This window comes from Chelonoidis abingdonii, chromosome 14 (genome assembly GCF_003597395.2).
Source record: "Chelonoidis abingdonii isolate Lonesome George chromosome 14, CheloAbing_2.0, whole genome shotgun sequence".
Lineage (NCBI taxonomy): Eukaryota > Metazoa > Chordata > Testudines > Testudinidae > Chelonoidis > Chelonoidis abingdonii.
This window is the reverse complement of record NC_133782.1, coordinates 30354368-30371644: the sequence shown is the minus strand read 5'-3', so window position 1 is coordinate 30371644 and position 17277 is coordinate 30354368. Positions and strand designations below refer to the sequence as shown.

The following is a 17277-nucleotide window of genomic DNA, read 5'->3' as shown; positions in this document are numbered from 1 at the left end:
TTTGTGGGTTCCTCGCTGGTGGAGAGGCCCAGGAGCGTCTGCATTCCCTCAACCTGTCACTTCCTGCAGTGGCTGGCAATCTTACACTGGGATTTCCAGGAGGCTGAGGTGAGGAGACTGGGTTTGCCGGAGCCAGGCAGCTGGGAGACCAGGGGTTTCAGAGCCTGCCTGGGAGAACTCGACCTCTGAACCCTGCAGGAGTGCTTGATCTTTTGCCTGGGCAAGTAAAATGGAGCTGCAGCCCTGGGGACTGAGATCAAATTGGTCTTATAATGGCTGCAGAGCAATGAATAATGCTCTCTCCTCAAGCTGAAAATACACACCCAAGTCCTGTGCTGCCCCCCCCACCCCCCCCTGTTCCTGCAGCCTGGTAAAAGAATTATAACAGCAAAGCTGCTTCTCTCCTGGGCCAATGGTGGCACCTGGGCACCGCCTGCATCTGCCCCTTTAGATGGGGAAAGCATAAAGAACTCTGGGACCCTGCCTGAGAGATGGTCATCCAACCTGGGCACCTCGCCTGAGCAGAGGAATCTGCCATGCTGCCCCAGGCAGGCAGGAGTCAGCCCAGAACTAACAGAACCCTTACTCCAGGGAATGACCGGGCAGTGCTGCCTTGCAGGCCTCACACTCCTGAACAAGCTGATAGAGAAGCTAATAAACAAGCAGGGTCCAGTTCCTCCTGGTGGCCAACTAGCTGGACCCTGTTGCATCAGGCTCCAACCCAGGAAATGAGTGAGACAGCACCTGTCAGTCTGGTGGGCAGGTACAGGTGCCTCCATCCTCGTGACATCGGGCCTCTGCTGCCGCGGATGTCTTTGATCAATAGACAGTCTGATCCCACCTCTTAACTCCCTGCACAGATCAACAGAAACATCCTGAACTGGCTCAGGTCTTCGCTCTTGCAGCAAACGCAGGCTGGTTTTATGGGCATCTGAGCAACAGACACGAGTGCTCTGAGCCTTCCCTTCCAGCTCCATCCTCTTCCTCGTGTTGCCCTAAATCTGGGGAAGGCCAGTGGTAATGCAGCCTGGGCTGAAGTGCCTGCTCAGCCTGGGCTCAGCATCATCTCCCCCTCACTCAGTGCCTGGCGGAGGTCAGCTAAGCTGCTGAACCCAGGCAAGCCTGAGGGGATGCTGGTAGGAAGAAGCGTTTTGCGAGCTTGCTTCCTCTCTGATCTCTGACCTCAGACTGTTGGGCTGCAGCTGTGAGTTCCTGGACTTTGTCTAAAGACTCGCACTCTGGTGCTGGCATGCCAGCAATGGGAGCACCGTAAGGACCTGGACAGACTCTGCCTTTGGCTGGTGATGTCAGGTTGGAGCTGGGGGAGCAGGTAAGAAATAAAGATGCTGTTTCCATGCAAATCTACCTGATCAAGACTCAAGCTGGGCGGCCAATCCAGGAAGTCTGGCCTGGAACTGGAGGACTGAAGCTGGGAGTGTAGGTGCATGACTGGCTGGGAGGAGCTGCTGCTCTAAGGTGCAACAGAGGAGCTGCCACTGGTTGTGAAGTCCCAGGAAATGCCCTGGGCCAAGGTCATTATTGTTGCTCTGGGCTGATGCTGGAACCGCACGGGCATGTTGCGACTTTCTTGGTGGGTGGTGCAGGACATGGCTTTGCAACGACCATCACGAGCCGCTCAGATACTTGCAGCCTCTCCCGACGTGGTTAGTCAGGTATTGTGTCAAGTAGCCCTGCAAACCACCTCACAGGGTTTGTTCACTCTTTGGCCCTGCCCCGAAGCTGTCAGGCGTCTCTTTCTTCAGGGAGCCAACCCCCTTACAGGGGAGCCTGTTGTGAGCACATTTCCCCTCTGTGCCGATTCCTCCACTGGCTTCCCACCGGTACGAGGCCTCGGGCCTGATCTCCAAAGTCATCAATAGGTTTGAGCCAGCTGTATCGGTCACTCTGTCTGCACTCAGTGTTTGTCAGGGCAGCTGTCTCTGCGTCAGCATGGTTTACAAAGCCCAGGGCAGCTTATGATAAAGTGACTTCCCTCCAGGGTGTTCAGCTTCTAGAGGAAATTAGACTTCTCCACTGTCCAACTCCCTTCCTCACCTTGAGGACAGGGGGAAGGGCTGCTCTACAGAAGGAAGCTTTTCCACTATGGTTGGATAATGCCTCTTTTAACCGGGGAGGGGAGAAGAGCGCTAGGCCCTTGCTGGAAGGGTTTCAGTCAGAAAGCCTTAAGATACCCACAGTGGGCGTTTTAGGAGCTGGTGTGCAGGTTCACTGCATGTGGCTGATCTCCATTCGACAGGCCAGAGTGGGTGGCGCCAGAAGGCCTGCAACAGGGTTCCTGTACATGTGGAAGTTTTCCAAGTGAGATAATCAGAAGCCAGGGAGGTTTGTGATGGTGTCTGCTTTACATACACTGCACTGTGCTGCTGAGAGATGCCAGGCTGAGCTGTCCTTTATCACTGTCATGGTATAATTCCCCACTCTGAACCTTAGCGTACAAAAGATGGGGTACCAGCATCAATTCCTCTAAGCTTAATTACCAGCTTAGAACCTGTAGCGCTGCCACCAACCAGGAATTCCAGTGCCTGGTACACTCTGGTCCCCCCAAAACCTTCCCTGGGGACCCCAAGATCCTCTGGATCTTAACACAAGGATAGTAAACCCTTTTCCCCCACCTGTTGCCTCTCCCAGGCTTCCCCTCCTGGTTACCCTGGAGATTACTGTGATTCAACTCCTTGAACACAAAACAGAGAGGACAATTCACCTTCCTCCCTCCTCTCATTTCCCTCTCCCAGACTCTCCCTGAGAGGAAAGTAATCCTAAACACAGAGAGAAAATTATCCTTTCTCTCCCCCTGCCCTCTTTCTCCCCACCAATTTCCCTGTGGATCCAGACCCAGGTCCCCGGGGTCTCACAGAATAAAACAATCAGGTTCTTAAAACAAGAAAAGGCTTTTAATAAAAGAGAGAAAAACAGTAAAAATTATCTTGTAAATTTAAGATGGATTCCGGGTACAGGGTTTTTTCAGCTATAGACACTGGGAATACGCCTCCCAGCTAAGTTATACAAGTACAATTAAAATCTTTCAGCAAATACAAATTGAAGCCTTCCAGCCAAATCACAATTAAACTCCTTCCAGCCAAATGCACATTTGCAAATAAAGAAAACAAACATAAGCCTAACTCGCCTTATCTACCTAGTACTCACTATTCTGAACTGATAAGAACCTGTATCGGAGAGATTGGAGAGAAACCTGGTTGCACGTCTGGTCCCTCTCAGAACCCAGAGAGAACAACCACCCAATTCTAACAGCACACACAGAAACTTCCCTCCCTCAAGATTTGAAAGTATCCTGTCCCCTGATTGGTCCTCTGGTCAGGTAACAGCCAGGCTTACTGAACTTATTAACCCTTTACAGTCAAAAGAAATATAAAGTACTTCTGTTTTATTAACTCCTACTATCTATGACAATCACCAAAATGGATAGTAGGAACAGAAGCTTCCTCTTGTGCCTCTGCTCCCTGTGGGGTACACCGCCCTGTTCACAGGGTGCCCCTAGACACTCTGGGATGGCAGCATGGCCTAGTGGGTAGAGCTAGGAGCTGGAAATCAGGTCTGCTGGTCTCCAGCTCCAGCTGTGTTGCTCTAGTACATGGCAGACCCTGCCTGTGACAGCACTTCCCTGCTTCACTGGGGAGTGGCTCAGTGCTTGGTGTTCTTCCATCCGCAGAAGCAGGAGGCTGGGAATGCAAGGCATTAAACAAACTGCCAGCCGCCCCCTTCAGGGGAATGTGGCTATCAGCATTGCTGCCTGCTGCACCTTCCCTTCCTTTAACTACATCCTTGACCAAAGTCCATTAATCTAGCTGGGGACCATGTCGTGATGGGATTTCTCCTAGTCGGCGGCAACGTGCCTCCATGATTAAGGCTAAGATTTTGTCATGGTTATTTTTAGTAAAAGTCATGGACAGGTCAGGGGCAGTAAACAAAAAATCACAGAAGCTGTGACCTGTCTCTGACTTCTGCTGCAGCGGCTCCATGGTTTCCCCTGCTGTTGTGGTGGCTGGGAGCTGTGGGGTTCCCCCTCTGTCCACAGCAGCTGGAAGCTGCAGGGGGGCCTCCCTCCACCCAGGGCAGCTCGGAGCTGTAGGCTGACCATATTTCCCAAAGAGAAAACAGGGCACACCCAGCCGCTCATCAAAGGTGCTGTCTTCTGCTGTGCAAGGCTGTCGCCTGTTGCTGGAACCCTCTCGGGGCCCCCACTGGCTGCCAGCTCCTATCCCTCAACCCCTGGGGCTGAAGCAGAGAATGTCTCCATGACCTTCCTGACATAAACACAGCCTTACCCATAATGCAGCATGGCAGGCATTGATATCATTTTTGCAGCTGGTTAAATTGACCTTGGTGATGAAAAGGTCAAAGTTCACATTTTGGGGTTGGTTTTCTGCATTCAGCACCCACAACCAAAGCTGGCAGCAAAAAGCAAGGTTCTAGCTCAGGGTTGGGCACACAACCGATAGCGCAGTCACCTTGTGCAAGTGTCTGCGTGATATTAAATAAGCAAATTCACAAATGCTTGTCCTGGCTGCATGGGAAGTGCAGTGTGCAAACAACTTGCATAACTTAGGATGACCAGATGTCCCAATTTTATAGGGACAGTCCAGATTTTTCCATCTTATTCTTATATAGGCTTCTATTACCCCCCCGACCCTCTGTCCCAATTTTTCACATTTGGTGTGTGGTCACCTGAGCATAACCCTTTTCTCTTCTCTTTCCAGAATTCGTTGAAGAAAAGGGGATCTCGTTCTGTGGGGAAGACTGAAAAGAAGCCTTCAATCCAGGTACCCAGACTGTAGCCAGTCAGGCCCTCCTAGGGCCATGTTGACTATCAATTGTGTTGTAGAACTCGAAGAGCCATGCTCACCCTACAGGTGGCCAGTCCTGGCATAGCAGTGCAACTGTGCACGTGGAAGCATCATGCCTCAATTTGTGTGGCCCTGGTGAGTCGAGTGGCCCCCGGGGAATGGTTATGGTGAAGGGTTTCTAATAAAGGGTTTGGAACGTAGCTCCCGAGGCCTGGAACTTGGCCCCACCGAGGCACTGGAGGTGCCAAGTGGGCTGGCCAGCCTGCTCAGCCATGGAGCGATGCTGGTGCTGCAGAGAGCCATGTAGCTGACTTTCTCTGCGGCCAAGCTGGGGCTGTTCTCTGGAGAACATCCAATGGCTGAGGAGCAATTGGAGCATCTGCCCCAGCAGTGCTCCCAGCTCCAAGCACTCCCTAGAAAGTCACTTTTCTAGGGAGTGCTACAGAGTTCATGCTCTCACCCCCACATGGCTGGGTGGGGGGGCAGATGAGCATATGGCATACTGAGTGATGTGCTCTGTAGGGAATCTCAGCCAGGCCTACTTGGCCGGAGGGAGGATTCTTATGACACAGCTAGAGGGTCAAGCCTGAAGAAATGGAGCGGGGCTCAGAACAGTCCAGACTCCGTTGGAGTAACGAGGATCCATTAACCAGAAAACTGCTCAGGCCCAATATGTAGCTAAGTGCCCTTGCTTTACACCTTGGCTCTGGGCCTAGCTGCATGGGATGGATGGGGACTACATGGTGGGGTTGCCTGCGATAACAGGGAGCTGGATCCGAGGACCCAGGAGGTCCCTCCCAGTCCCACCTCCTGTTCCTGTGTGCCTGGTGGAGAGAGCACCGTGCCTGGCTAGAACAGTGACCCCAGCACCACTTGGGCAGTTTTGACACTGAGATGATATTTAAAAATCTGAGCCAAAGCTCAGCCTGCAGAGAGGGTGCTATGCCCTGGCTATCAGGTGATTGTGTGTGTCCCATTCACTCTTGCCTCTGCAGCATGAGCCATTTCCCGTGGGCATGCTCAGGTATCCGTCTTGCTCAGACCGTTTAGTGGGTGCAGCTGAGGTGCCTCTGTCCAGCAGTCTGGCCTTATAACCTTCCTGAACATCGTGCATTCTGCATCCCTGCCTTGCACAGGACACTGGACAATGCAGCAGTTATGGGCTCTCTCCACTGGTGGAAGGATTTTGTCTCTCAGTGATTGGTGTGTTCAGTGGCTTTGACTCTCTGATAACCTGACCGGGGTGTGAAGGTTCAGAGTTGGTGGTGTCACTGCAGAAATGAAAGTGGTTTATTGTTCGTAAAAGCCTTTCTCAAAAGCTGATGTCAGCATTTTAGAGGTAGGAAAGCACTGATCGGTAATGTCTTCATCGTTCATTGCTCTGGTTTGTCTCCAGCATCTAAACGCTTGATATTGAGTTCATGAGCTGCATTAGTTAATCCCAAATAACAGTGGAATATCATGTAACCCAAGACACTGTCAGCAATGCCAAGAGGGTTCATTAGAATGATACAGTGATACAAAGGAAATAACACGAGTCTGCTGCAGCAGAATGAGTGTTAGATGAAATTCCAACTCATTGCATTACAGGGTTAAACTTATGGCCCTGCGTAAATCTTCAGTGAGGATAAAATTGGCCTTCCAGCTTGCACACACACACAGAATGGGCCTCAGTTGGTGTAAATCAGCATAGCTACACTGATGTCAGTTGAGCTGATTTCCACTGGCTGAGGATCTGGCCTGCCATCTGTATGGGGGGGCTTAGTGTGCAGGGTGCACACGCAGATTCATACACACATACAAAGTAGCCACTGGAATAGCAGATATATCTTCCCTGCAGAGTTAGGGAAAGGTCCATGTCTCCTGAGAGTTTCTCTTGCCCCCAAATCTGCGCAGTGAGAATAAACCTGATAATCCACTGCCCACAGTGACACGCTTGGTGGTGGTTCTGAAGTCATTGACCAGGAAGCAGTCTGTGATTTCCCTTTACAGGGTGTTTGTGTGTTAGCTGATCTCTTCGGTGGAGGGGACATGCTGAAGAATGGGGGGCTGTTTCTGCTTGTTTCTCTTCCTTTCATTTGTGGCTTAACTTCTATCCTCCCATATGTCATCAGTGGAGGAACTTGGTCAAAACAATTGGATGTTCCCCTGGAGCCCACGTCTGTATATGTGTTGGGCACTATGGCTAACGGTCAGGTGTACCAGTTTGCACGTTTGAGCTGCCCTTGGAAACACTGTCTCCGCTGCCATCTTTGTCCGTCTTATTGGGAGACATTCAGGCCTTTGACAACATCAAAAACATTCTTACAAGACATTGTTGAGACTGAAATACAAAACCATCCCCACTTCCTCCTAATGAGATACCACAAGGGGCTGAGGAAACAAACCCAACCCAATTCCAAGCCACAGGACATAAATCTCATGTTTCTCATGCTGTCGGCTTCATGGAGCCAAGACTGACCCCATGGCTGCTGCAGAGCTGGCTGAGCTCTGGAGATGGACCCCCCAGATAGTCCAGAGATCCCTAGGGTGTGAGCAGTGCACTGGTGTGCAAGGGTGGGCAAAGGGATTAGGTTGTCCATGCTACTTAGCGAAAGGGTCCAGGGGACTCGAGGCTCTGCCTCATGTGAGTTATGACCACCCCTGTCTCAGCACTGTGGGTAAAACTGGAAAGATCAGCAAGGGGTAGATTTGAAAAGGGTACCGCATCTTGGGAGCTGAGATCTTTTGAAAATCTGGCCAGGAGTGTCCCCATGGGAGCTGTGGGGAGTTGTGTGTTTTGAAAATCTGGCTTTTATTTAGGTGCCCAAATGGAAACCTCTCCTAGAAATCTGCCTCCAACTGAGGGTGCTCAACACTTGAAAATTTGGCCCTCATAGGACATAGTAAAGGCTATATCCTGCCCTCCTCAGTACACAGTGCGTCCACTGATCTGAAATCAGCTGGTGAGCTCCTGCTGAATGTTCGAGCGAGCCAGAAGGATAACGTGTGGCCATCATGCCCACTGCTCCGTCAAGCAGGGGTTTGCACCCTAGCTTAGGAGCAGGCACCCACCTTTACACTCTGAATGAGGCTGTTGTAAAAAGCTCTGTGGGGTTTCATAAAGCAGCCTGGGAAGTTTGCAGAGTCAATAGCTGCTGCTTATCTGAGGATGATGCAGGCTCAGGCATAGCTGTTGAATTTAAATTTTCAAACTGTATTGACCATCTGGAAAAAAGATCTTAACTGCTTCACAAGGCACTCAGTGGGAGGGATTTGTCATCAGTGTGCAGAGTTTTCCCAGGAACACGCTTTCTCCCAGCCCTGAAAACAGGAAATGAAATGCGTTCAATGAGATTTACAACCAACGGACCCTTTGCATGAGGTCATATTCGTGGAGCAAAAAATCCCTAATGCTCTTGGGGAGTCCAGGAAAGAAATCTCCAAATTCCTAACCGTTTGGCTTTTGAAAGATGGATGGTAACGAACAGCAGAGCTGAGATTTTCCCCTCGATTGTCCCTCTGGACGTGGAACAGGTCCAGCTTTCCCCTTTATTCCACTTTATGCAATGGCTTCATCCCATCTTTCTAGCTTAGTATTTACTGTTGGGTTTTGAGATGGAAGTCGCAGAGTGGCAGTGCTCTCTAGCCCCTCAGGCAGCTGACTTCCCTTCCCCACAAGACATGTGCTTGGTGTTTCACAGGGAGCACCCTGCTCTCCTCTGTGTGTCTCCTTCTCTTGGCGTGAGCAGGGGAGGGGGCTCCCCCAAGCCGCTTTGGAAGGCTGACTTGACAGACACTGGGGATCTGTGTCAGATCAGTGCTGGCCCTCTATGCCATTGTCAGCAGTGGGGCAACTCTCAGAGCAGTGGAGTGAATTCCCACAAAGGGAACTACAGGAAATCTTCCTGGGAATAGTCTTTCCAGGGAACTGGGGGCCTCCCCACTGCCCCATGGACTAAGCACTAGAGAGTGGTGCTGAGAGGAGCAACCCAGCATTGGCCCTTGGGGGAAGGGGGCAGATGGGACCTAGCAGGATTTCCCCATCTATGCACATGCAAAGAAGTTATGGCACACAGGGACAGATACTTCAGCTGTTGGGTCAGGATGTGGGTGAGGCTGTTCCAGTGGCTGTTGGGAGCTGTACAGTGAAAGGCTCAGCTCATTTTGAAAATGTATCTTTGACGTTTCCAGCCCTTAGACAAATGAGATCTGTGTTTGCTGCTGCTAACGTCCGCGGGGATGTATGCGGCACTGTCCGAGAGCACACAGAGCGTCTCTGTGCCCCGCCGCGCTCAGTCCAAGCACAGCGAGCACACAGCAGGCTGGATGGAGTGAGGAGCCGAGGGAAGGGAGCGAATGGGAGGCTGTGCTGCTCTGTTTTGAAACAATTGACTCCTGTTGGCTGGGCAGCAGAAGGGAGCCCAGAGGAGGGATTTGTAGCAATCTGAACTAATTCAAAACACTGCTGCACTTGCACAGCAATGCCAGGCTTTCAAGAGGAAACCTGCTTATGGTTTTTATTTTTCCACATAGAGTCCAACAGCTTGTTCCCCACGCTGCTGAAACAACATTTAGCTGTATTTTATTGGCCTGGTTAGAGTGCAGTTTGAACATCATTTCAGTGCCCTGGGGCATCAGGGGTGTGAATTCCTTCCTGTCAGTTCAGACCAGTTGGGGCCCATCTCCTGTATGATTAGCTGCTTTCCAGCTCCCTGGGTACCCTTTTCCTGTGTTTGCCACAATTCCACGGAGCTGTATTTCCAGGTATCTGAGGTTTGGTAGGGCCCATAGGAACTGGAACTCTGCAGACCTGAGGGATGGTTTTCTGACAATGGTGGAATATCTGCTATAGGCCAGTTCACTTGTTTTTTTTCCATGTCAGTGCCCCAAATTAATTCATAACTTCAAGGACCAAATTCTGCACTTACATTTGAGGGCACAGCTCCACTTCGTGACATGAGCTCCCAGACTTCTCACGTGCCCAGTGTATCTGAGGCAATGAGACCATTGAGATAGGGCCATTAATTCTCAATAAACTGCAGTCTGTATGAAGCCATGTGTTGTGCTCCTGGCCTCGTGCTTTGGCTCATATGTATGTTGATAAATTACAAATAGGCAGGCTGACTACTTGAACTTTGTAGAGCTGCAAACAATAGGTATTAAAACATTGTGTTCTGGGAGTTATTTGAGAGAAGTTCTCTGGCCTGTGTTGTACAGGAGATCAGACTAGGTGATCACAATGGTCCTACGTGGTCTATGACTCTCATTTTTAACCAGAGGCAGCCCGTTTTCTAATGCCTGTGCCATTTTGGCCCATAGGAGGACAGCGCAGACCTAAAGTGTCAACTGCATTTTGCAAAAGAAGAGTCAGCTCTGATGTGCAAGAAACTAACGAAGTTAGCCAAGGAGAATGACAGCATGAAGGAGGAGCTGGTGAAATACCGCTCCTTGTACGGGGACTTGGAGAGCTCTCTGTCCATAGAGGAGCTGGTGGACTCCCCTCATTCGCGAGAGGCAGAACTGAAGGCCCATCTGAAGCTCGTTGAGGAAGAAGCCAACATCCTGAGTCGGAGGATCGTGGAGCTCGAGGTTGAAAACCGTGGGCTGAGGGCAGAGATGGATGACATGAAGGGACAAGGTGACAGAGAGCTGATGGGGCAGGACATTCGGTTTGCTTTCTCCTCCACCAGCTGTGGGGACTCTGGGGAGAGCCAGGTGGAGCTGAGGCGACACCTGCAGTTCGTGGAAGAGGAGGCAGAGCTACTGAGGAGGTCGCTGATGGAGCTGGAAGACCAAAACAAGCTCCTCATGAATGAGCTGAACAAGTACAAGTCGGACCACGACCTGGACATTACCCTGTCGGAGGACAGCTGCTCGGTGATCAGCGAGCCATCTCAAGAGGAGCTGGCCACCGCCAAGGTGCAGATCAGCGAGCTCAGCGGCAAGGTGAAGAAGCTGCAGTATGAGAACCGCGTGCTGCTCTCTAACCTTCAGCGTTGCGACCTGGCCTCCTGCCAGACCACAAGGCCGATGATGGAGACTGACGCTGAGGCTGGCGATTCTGCGGACTGCATCCCCACCCCTCTCTGGAGAGAGGTGCCCGTTGGAGGAGAGAATGATGCCAGGGATCGCCTTGAGAGAGGGCCCAACAATGGCAACGGGAAGTCTCAGGACAGCAGCCCCACCCGGCTGTTCAAATCCAAGGACTTGGAGACTCTGCTCGGCATCCGGGACCAGGCCGCACTTGTTAGCAGAGCCATCGATGTCTTGATTTCGGACTCCAATGGCTTCACCTCCAGCCTGAAGGTGTGTCTGGACAATGACTGCATGGATCTGGTGCTGAGTGAGCCGGTGGATAACAATAGTGAAAGCACCAGTGACTCCAAGCTGATCAACATGATCTTCGTGAGGCTCCGCGTCCTGCAGCAGGAGCTGAGCTCCTTCATGAGGAAGGTGGATCACATTGGGGACTGGTGGAAAGAGCAGATGGATCCTTTCTCCTTCCTGCCCAGCTGCGGCTCTCAGGACTCTCCCAAAGGAGCACTGCGCAAAGAGCACAGCTCCGACTTCCAGGTAGGGTGTTTTCCATGTCATTGCCGTTCCTGTGCAGTGTTGGTTGCTTTATTTGCTGTGCTGTTTCTCCTGCTTTAACAAAACAAACTCCACCTATAATGTAACCTCCTTTGTGCCTCTCTAGAGTGAACTACAAACTAACAACAACTCACTGCATGGTAATGAACCCACAGACAAGATAGGACTCTGCTCTAACAGAGTGTGCATAGCGGGGAAGGTGGAGCCCTGGAGATTGGGCAGGCAGAGGAACACTGTTTTGGGTCATTGTCACTTCAGAACACTTGGGGCGTGGGGTGGCTGACACTGAGCCTGTCCCCAGCCACAGGGGAAGGGCTCTCAAGTACAGTCCTATCTCAGCATGCCCAGGATCCGTCCCAGGTGAATGCACTGTTTTGCAGATCCAGCAGTGGCTGCATGGTCTGAGGCCAGATTCCTGTCATGGTGAAACATCCCCAAGTGAGCTCAGTCGCTATCTCAGTGAGGTGGGAGGCTCTTGTGAAGTCAGTACAGTGCGTGGGAGAGAGGGCACGGGGTGCTGTCCTGGGTCTCCAGGATCAAGGTGGCACCCCACTTTACAGCCAGATGCGGCACTCAGCCCCTTTGCTAAGTGCTGCAGAGAGAGCCCAGGAGCAAGAGACTCCAGAGTGAACATCTAAAAGGCAAATTTAGTAAGACTCTGAACATGTCCTCTTGTCCCTGGGAGCAGCCCCTCCATGCCACTGGAGCAGCAGAGTGTGGCTTGGCCCAAAGCACACAATCCCCTCGAGATGCATGATGGCACTCCCCTTGAGGAACATCTCCAGCAGCACCGTCTCCTCACGGCATGGACCCTTGGCCACCACCATCCAGAATCTGACTCGCTGGGAGTGTGCCAAAAACCCTGAGTTCAGGCTGTTCCCAAAACCTGCCAGCATGCCCTACCTCCCCGAGCTCCACATCGCCCAGCCCACGTGCAGCAGGAGGAGGAGGACCATAGCTGAGAACTTGCAAACTGCCAGGGGAGGGTAGAGGGCTCCGGGCTCTGAAGAGGGAGCAGATTTCCAGAGGTGGCTGGGTGGCAGTGCCCCTTTCTGAAGCACACTCTCATTTGTTCAGAGTTCTATTTTCCTGCATGCTTCTGGGTTTTAGTCTAACCCAGCCCAAACTCCCCACCCCAGCAGTCACTGCATGGCACCATAACTGGGGTTTGCACATTTTTTCCCTCTCTCTCTCTCCCACCCCAAACAATCCAGCCCACGTGTCTCCTCATCCTATGTTTTCTTTTGTTTTCCACATTGTCTTATGCCACGGTGCTGAAGCTCCTCTTCCTCTTCATCCTTTTTGTTGTCTTGTAGTTCTTTGCTGTTTCTGAGACCCATTGTTTTGTTTGTTTTTCTTTTCTTCCCTCCCTTTTGGTTTGTTCTCATTAACTTGCCCACGCATGCAGCAGCCAGACTTTAGGGACGGCCTGGACTGGGATGCCGCGGGGAGCCGACCGCCTGACCTGTACCTCAGCAACAACACCATGGACGTGGACTCCAATGTGAAACTCCCCAGGAACTACAAGCCCTACCGACCTGACGAGAACGACTCCTATGTCACCGAGGTAGGTGAGCAGAGGGGCGGGAGCTCCCCGCTCTGCAGGAGATGGGGCTGGCCTAGGAGATGCTCAGTCAGTGTGGGGAGAGGGAAGGCCAAAAGATGTGTAAGGGGAGGCACTGATGTGGGGCAGAAGTGGCTATGCTGGGGCCCTTGGGGATCCCCCATGGGAGAGCTCTTGGCACCTGTGTTCAGCAGGCCCACGGCCCAGCCGGGTGAGAGGGAACACAGGCCCAAAGAGCTGCTGGATCGCCCTGACTGGGGTCTGTGTCTGTTAGCTGCTGTAGGGGAGAGGGGTTCACCCTCTCACGATCTCCCATCTCTCTGCCCAGATCTCCTTGTGTCTGTCTGATGCGGGGAGGGGTTCTGATTGCTTCTCCACAGGCAGGAAAGTGCTGCCAGCCCCAAACAAGGAGTGCCTTGCCCAGAAAGCTCCCTGTGCTTTCTGCAAGCTGCCCACCCAGTGCTCCATCTTCCTGACGTGAAGCCTGGGGTAGCTGGCTTTTCACGAGCTCTGGGAAGCGTGTTTGCATCCTGTCTCTGAGCCGCCTCCTCTGTGCCACGGGCTTTGCGCTTCTCTGGCGCAGCACCTTCAGTGTTACCCTCTGCTGAGCCAGCCTGTGGGTTTGTTGCCAGGTTTAGCCCTGACCGAGGGTGGTTTCATGCTTTTGTGCCCAACTCATGAAGTATCCGTGGACCCAGCTCTTCTGCAGAGCATATGGAATAGTCTGTGTGTGTCTCAAGGACGGCCTTGTATTGCACATGGTACATTTCCACAGCAGCTGCTCAGGTTGCAAGGCAAAGCTGTAACAAATTCGAAAGGCCAGTTCCCTCCTCATTTCAGCTCCATCTGTGGTTTGCAGCAGGGGCATGTAACCAGGTGGAGGTTTAATTTGCCCCAAAGCTAACTGAGGTTTGGTCTTTGTGGCAGAAGATGAAGCCATGACTAACTGAGAAGCCTTGCCTCTGCCTCTCCCTTCCCCAGTCACTGCCCCAGAGCTCGGGTCAGGGCACTCATAGCACAGCCCTGCCTCAGGCACAGCCAGCAGGGCTCTGCTCCCTGGTCCTACCTCCACTGTCCACGGTGTTGCTGATGTGATGGGCAGCTTGGTCCGCCCTCATCCCCTCTGGTAGTTCTGTGCTGCTGGGCCCAGTGCCCTCAGCCGCCCCCATTGTCCTTGTGCAGCAGGCATGAGCCCTGACCCTTGTCCTGGGCTGCTGGGTAGTAGGGTTTTCCCTAGCCTGACCTAAGGGGGTTTCTCCACCCCCTTAGCACCCTCCTGCCCCCATCTGCTTCCCCTTCTGACGAGGCTGGGGGCTGCTGAACCCACCTGCTCTTCATTGCCTGCTCAGCCTGACTGTTCACAGCACCCCACTTGCTGCTGCCTCAGCTCCCCTGCAGCCCCAGTGATGGGCACCCTAGGGCAGGCATGGATCTGGCTCTGTGTGATGTTTCTGCCGGCTTAGTGCTAGTTCTGTGGCCCTGCCCTTCCCTGGTAGGGGGCATTCTGGAGTGGGAAGGGAATGGCTCCAGGTATGGCTGCAGCAGTGATGCAAGGCAGGGCCTGCGTTGGAGGCCTCCCCAGCTCCTGGCTACCCCTCAACAGGGGGGGACAAACTGCCCCCCTAGCCCTGCACTGGCCAGTCTCTCCAGAGCAGGGTCTGGGTTCTGAGCTGCGCTGGCATGAGTCTCATTGTTGCCTTTCCACGAAGCGGCATGTTCCTGCCAGGCTGGCTCTGCTGATGGGAATCTCTGTACAAACTGGTGCAGTGTTTGTGTCCTGGCCTCTGGGTATGCAGCCCTGCTCCATGCCCGGCTGGTGGCTGGAAACCTTGAGCTGTGCCACCTGTCATGCTGCTCCTGTCAGACCCGGGAAGGGCAGAGCTTCGGGAAAGGTTGGCGCTGTCGGCCTGGGGCTGTGGATCTCGGAGGGGTTGGGGGGGGCGCAGCTTGCAGACGAGTGGATGTATGGCACCCAGCCAGCAGCAGGGCTGTTGGCTCAGTTGCTCTGAACTAACCAAGGTCCAGACATGGAAAAGAGGCCTTTAAAATGTGGGCCTGGGACCCCAATGGCAGGGGATGGCTCCGATGGCTCACTAGAGGTCCTGTCCCTCCCTAGGGATCCTGTGAGCAGCCACCTACTGCCAGGCACGTCCAGGGAGGAGACCCTTGGAGGGACAGGTGCACTGGGAGAACAGAGCTCCTGGAAGGGGAACTTTCCAAGAGGCCGGTTCGCACCCCAGTCTCCAGCAAGCGCTGCTCAATGGGGCTCTGTCTCTGCGCCACCCTTCAGCTCCTGGGCCAGACCCTGTGTCTCCGAGCTGCTCCCTGAGTGCAGTGTGACTCTGTGACTAAACTGAGAGGGATTTGATTAGGGCCTGGGTGAAGGCCCAGCCTTTCCAAACCACTGCTTGGCTGCAATGGCCTGAGCTCTCCCCGTCCCAGCAGCAGCACGATCAGGGCTGGGGCCTTTCTACTCCCTTATGCCCTTGAGCAGTGGCTGCCCCGAGGCCCCAGTAGAGCAAATGGCCACCTGCCCCAGGCTCCGAGTCCTGTGTGCCTGTCTGCAGCTCCTCCCAGTTGTGTGCCACGGGACCTATGTACCTTGGCTGACTAGTGAGGAACCTGGCGGGAAGGACGTGGCTTCCCAGTTTTAAAGCTGCAGGGCAGAGAGGGGACGTGATGAGCTCAAGGTCACTGCATGTGTCAGGAGCAGAGACCAAAGGTGCAGTCTCTGAGCCTTCTCCTCTGTTCCTTGGCTGGGGTGGAGCTCAAGAGAACTGAATCCGTCATCCGCTCCAATGCATTGGCCCCCCTCCGGGCTACTGTGGGCCTTGCTCTCCATGGGAGAGGAATGAGGCCTGGGCGTGATGAGGCACCAGGGGACTGACTCTGTCCACTGCCCATGCAGATCAAGGAGCTGCAGCTGGTGCTGGCTGAAGCCAACGACAGCCTGCAGGGCCTGCAGGAGCAGCTCGCCCAGGAGAGGCAGCTGAGGAAGGAGGAGCTGGAGAACTTCTCCCAGAAGATCTGCCAGGTCAGTGAGAGGCGCCGCAGGGAGCTGCTGCAGCGACCCAGTGTGGTCTGTGCCACGACGTCTGCCCCTGCGTGGGCTGGGAGTGACTGGGGGGCAGCCAAGAACCAGGCTGGGCCTTGGGGATAGTCACAGAGCTTGGAGGAGACAAGCACAGAACCCCATCCCACTCCCAGCTCCTCCTGGGCAGGCAAAGGCAGCCACTGCCTGCCCAATCTGTTGTGGGGGAGAGGGCGAGTCTCCATGAGAGCTTGTGGCCGTCTGCTCTTTCAGAGGAGTGTGCAGCACCCAGGGCCCCCACTAACTTGAACCCTTCTCCCCCAGCACTGGCAGAGCCGTGCCACAGCCCCTCCTTGAGACCTTCAACGTGCCCAGGGCCCATGGGATTGCCCCCGCCCACCAGCATGCCTGGGGCCCCTGAGATCACTCCCCCTTTCCCTCCCCCACCAGCGCACCCAGGGTCTGTGGGATTGCCCCCTTTCCCAGCCCACAAGCATGCCCACGGGATGACCCCCTCCCAGTGCAGTTGGGGCCCGCAAGATCCCCCCAGTGTGCCCAGGGCCTGTGGGATCACTCCCTCCTCCCCTCCCCCAGCACACTTGCGAGATCATCCCCTCCCTCCCCTGGCCCACTAGTGTGCCCGGGGCTTGTGAGGGGCGCACACACTCCCCATAACCTGTCGTCAGGGTAAATATCCAGTAAGTCCATATTTCTCCCCCATCCCCACTGCTGTGGCCCACAGCTCCCTGGCACAGCACCACCATCTCCAGAGGCAGGTGACCCTGCTCTGGGCCCTCCCTCTTCCACCGCTCCTGTCCTGGTGCCCATGGGGCCAGGGAATGAGTGACAGCCCTAGGAGCTCTGCTCCAGCCTCAGACCCTCCCCACCAGGGGCCTAACCCCCCAGTCCCACCACCTGCACAGATTCTGCAGCAGCACCCACTGGGGGCCCTTGCGTGGCTGAGGTGAGGATCCTTCTCATGGTGCTCTCCCCCAGCTGCGAGAAGACCAGCAGAAGGCTCTCCTGAGGCGCGAGTTTGAGCTGCAGAGCCTGAGCCTCCAGAGACGGCTGGAGCAGAAGTTCTGGAGCCAGGAGAAGAACCTCCTGGTGCAGGAATCTCAGCAGTTCAAACAGAATTTCTTGCTTCTCTTCATGAAGCTCAAGTGGTTTCTCAAACGCTGGAGACAAGGGAAGATCCTTCACAGTGAGGGCGATGGCTTCTTGGAGGTAGGACATGCAGCCAGGAGCTCCCATCCCATAGTCTGCCAGGCACAGGGCTGCACTTT

The 17277-nt window shown here is 53.9% G+C and overlaps 2 protein-coding genes across 4 annotated transcripts in view; both read left to right on the top strand.

Annotated features, from left to right (window-relative positions):
• Positions 1-17277, top strand: part of MTCL2 (microtubule crosslinking factor 2) — a 92817-nt gene that overhangs the window by 37229 nt on the left and 38311 nt on the right. For all 3 annotated transcript variants that reach the window (XM_032789297.2, XM_032789296.2, XM_032789295.2), the window contains 5 exons: positions 4737-4799; positions 10125-11378; positions 12805-12963; positions 15869-15994; positions 16988-17218. In XM_032789297.2, coding sequence (XP_032645188.1) covers positions 4737-4799; positions 10125-11378; positions 12805-12963; positions 15869-15994; positions 16988-17218 — 1833 coding nt within the window. The remainder of the gene's footprint in view (positions 1-4736; positions 4800-10124; positions 11379-12804; positions 12964-15868; positions 15995-16987; positions 17219-17277) is intronic.
• Positions 1-17277, top strand: part of SAMHD1 (SAM and HD domain containing deoxynucleoside triphosphate triphosphohydrolase 1) — a 268902-nt gene that overhangs the window by 242254 nt on the left and 9371 nt on the right. The window lies entirely within an intron of this gene.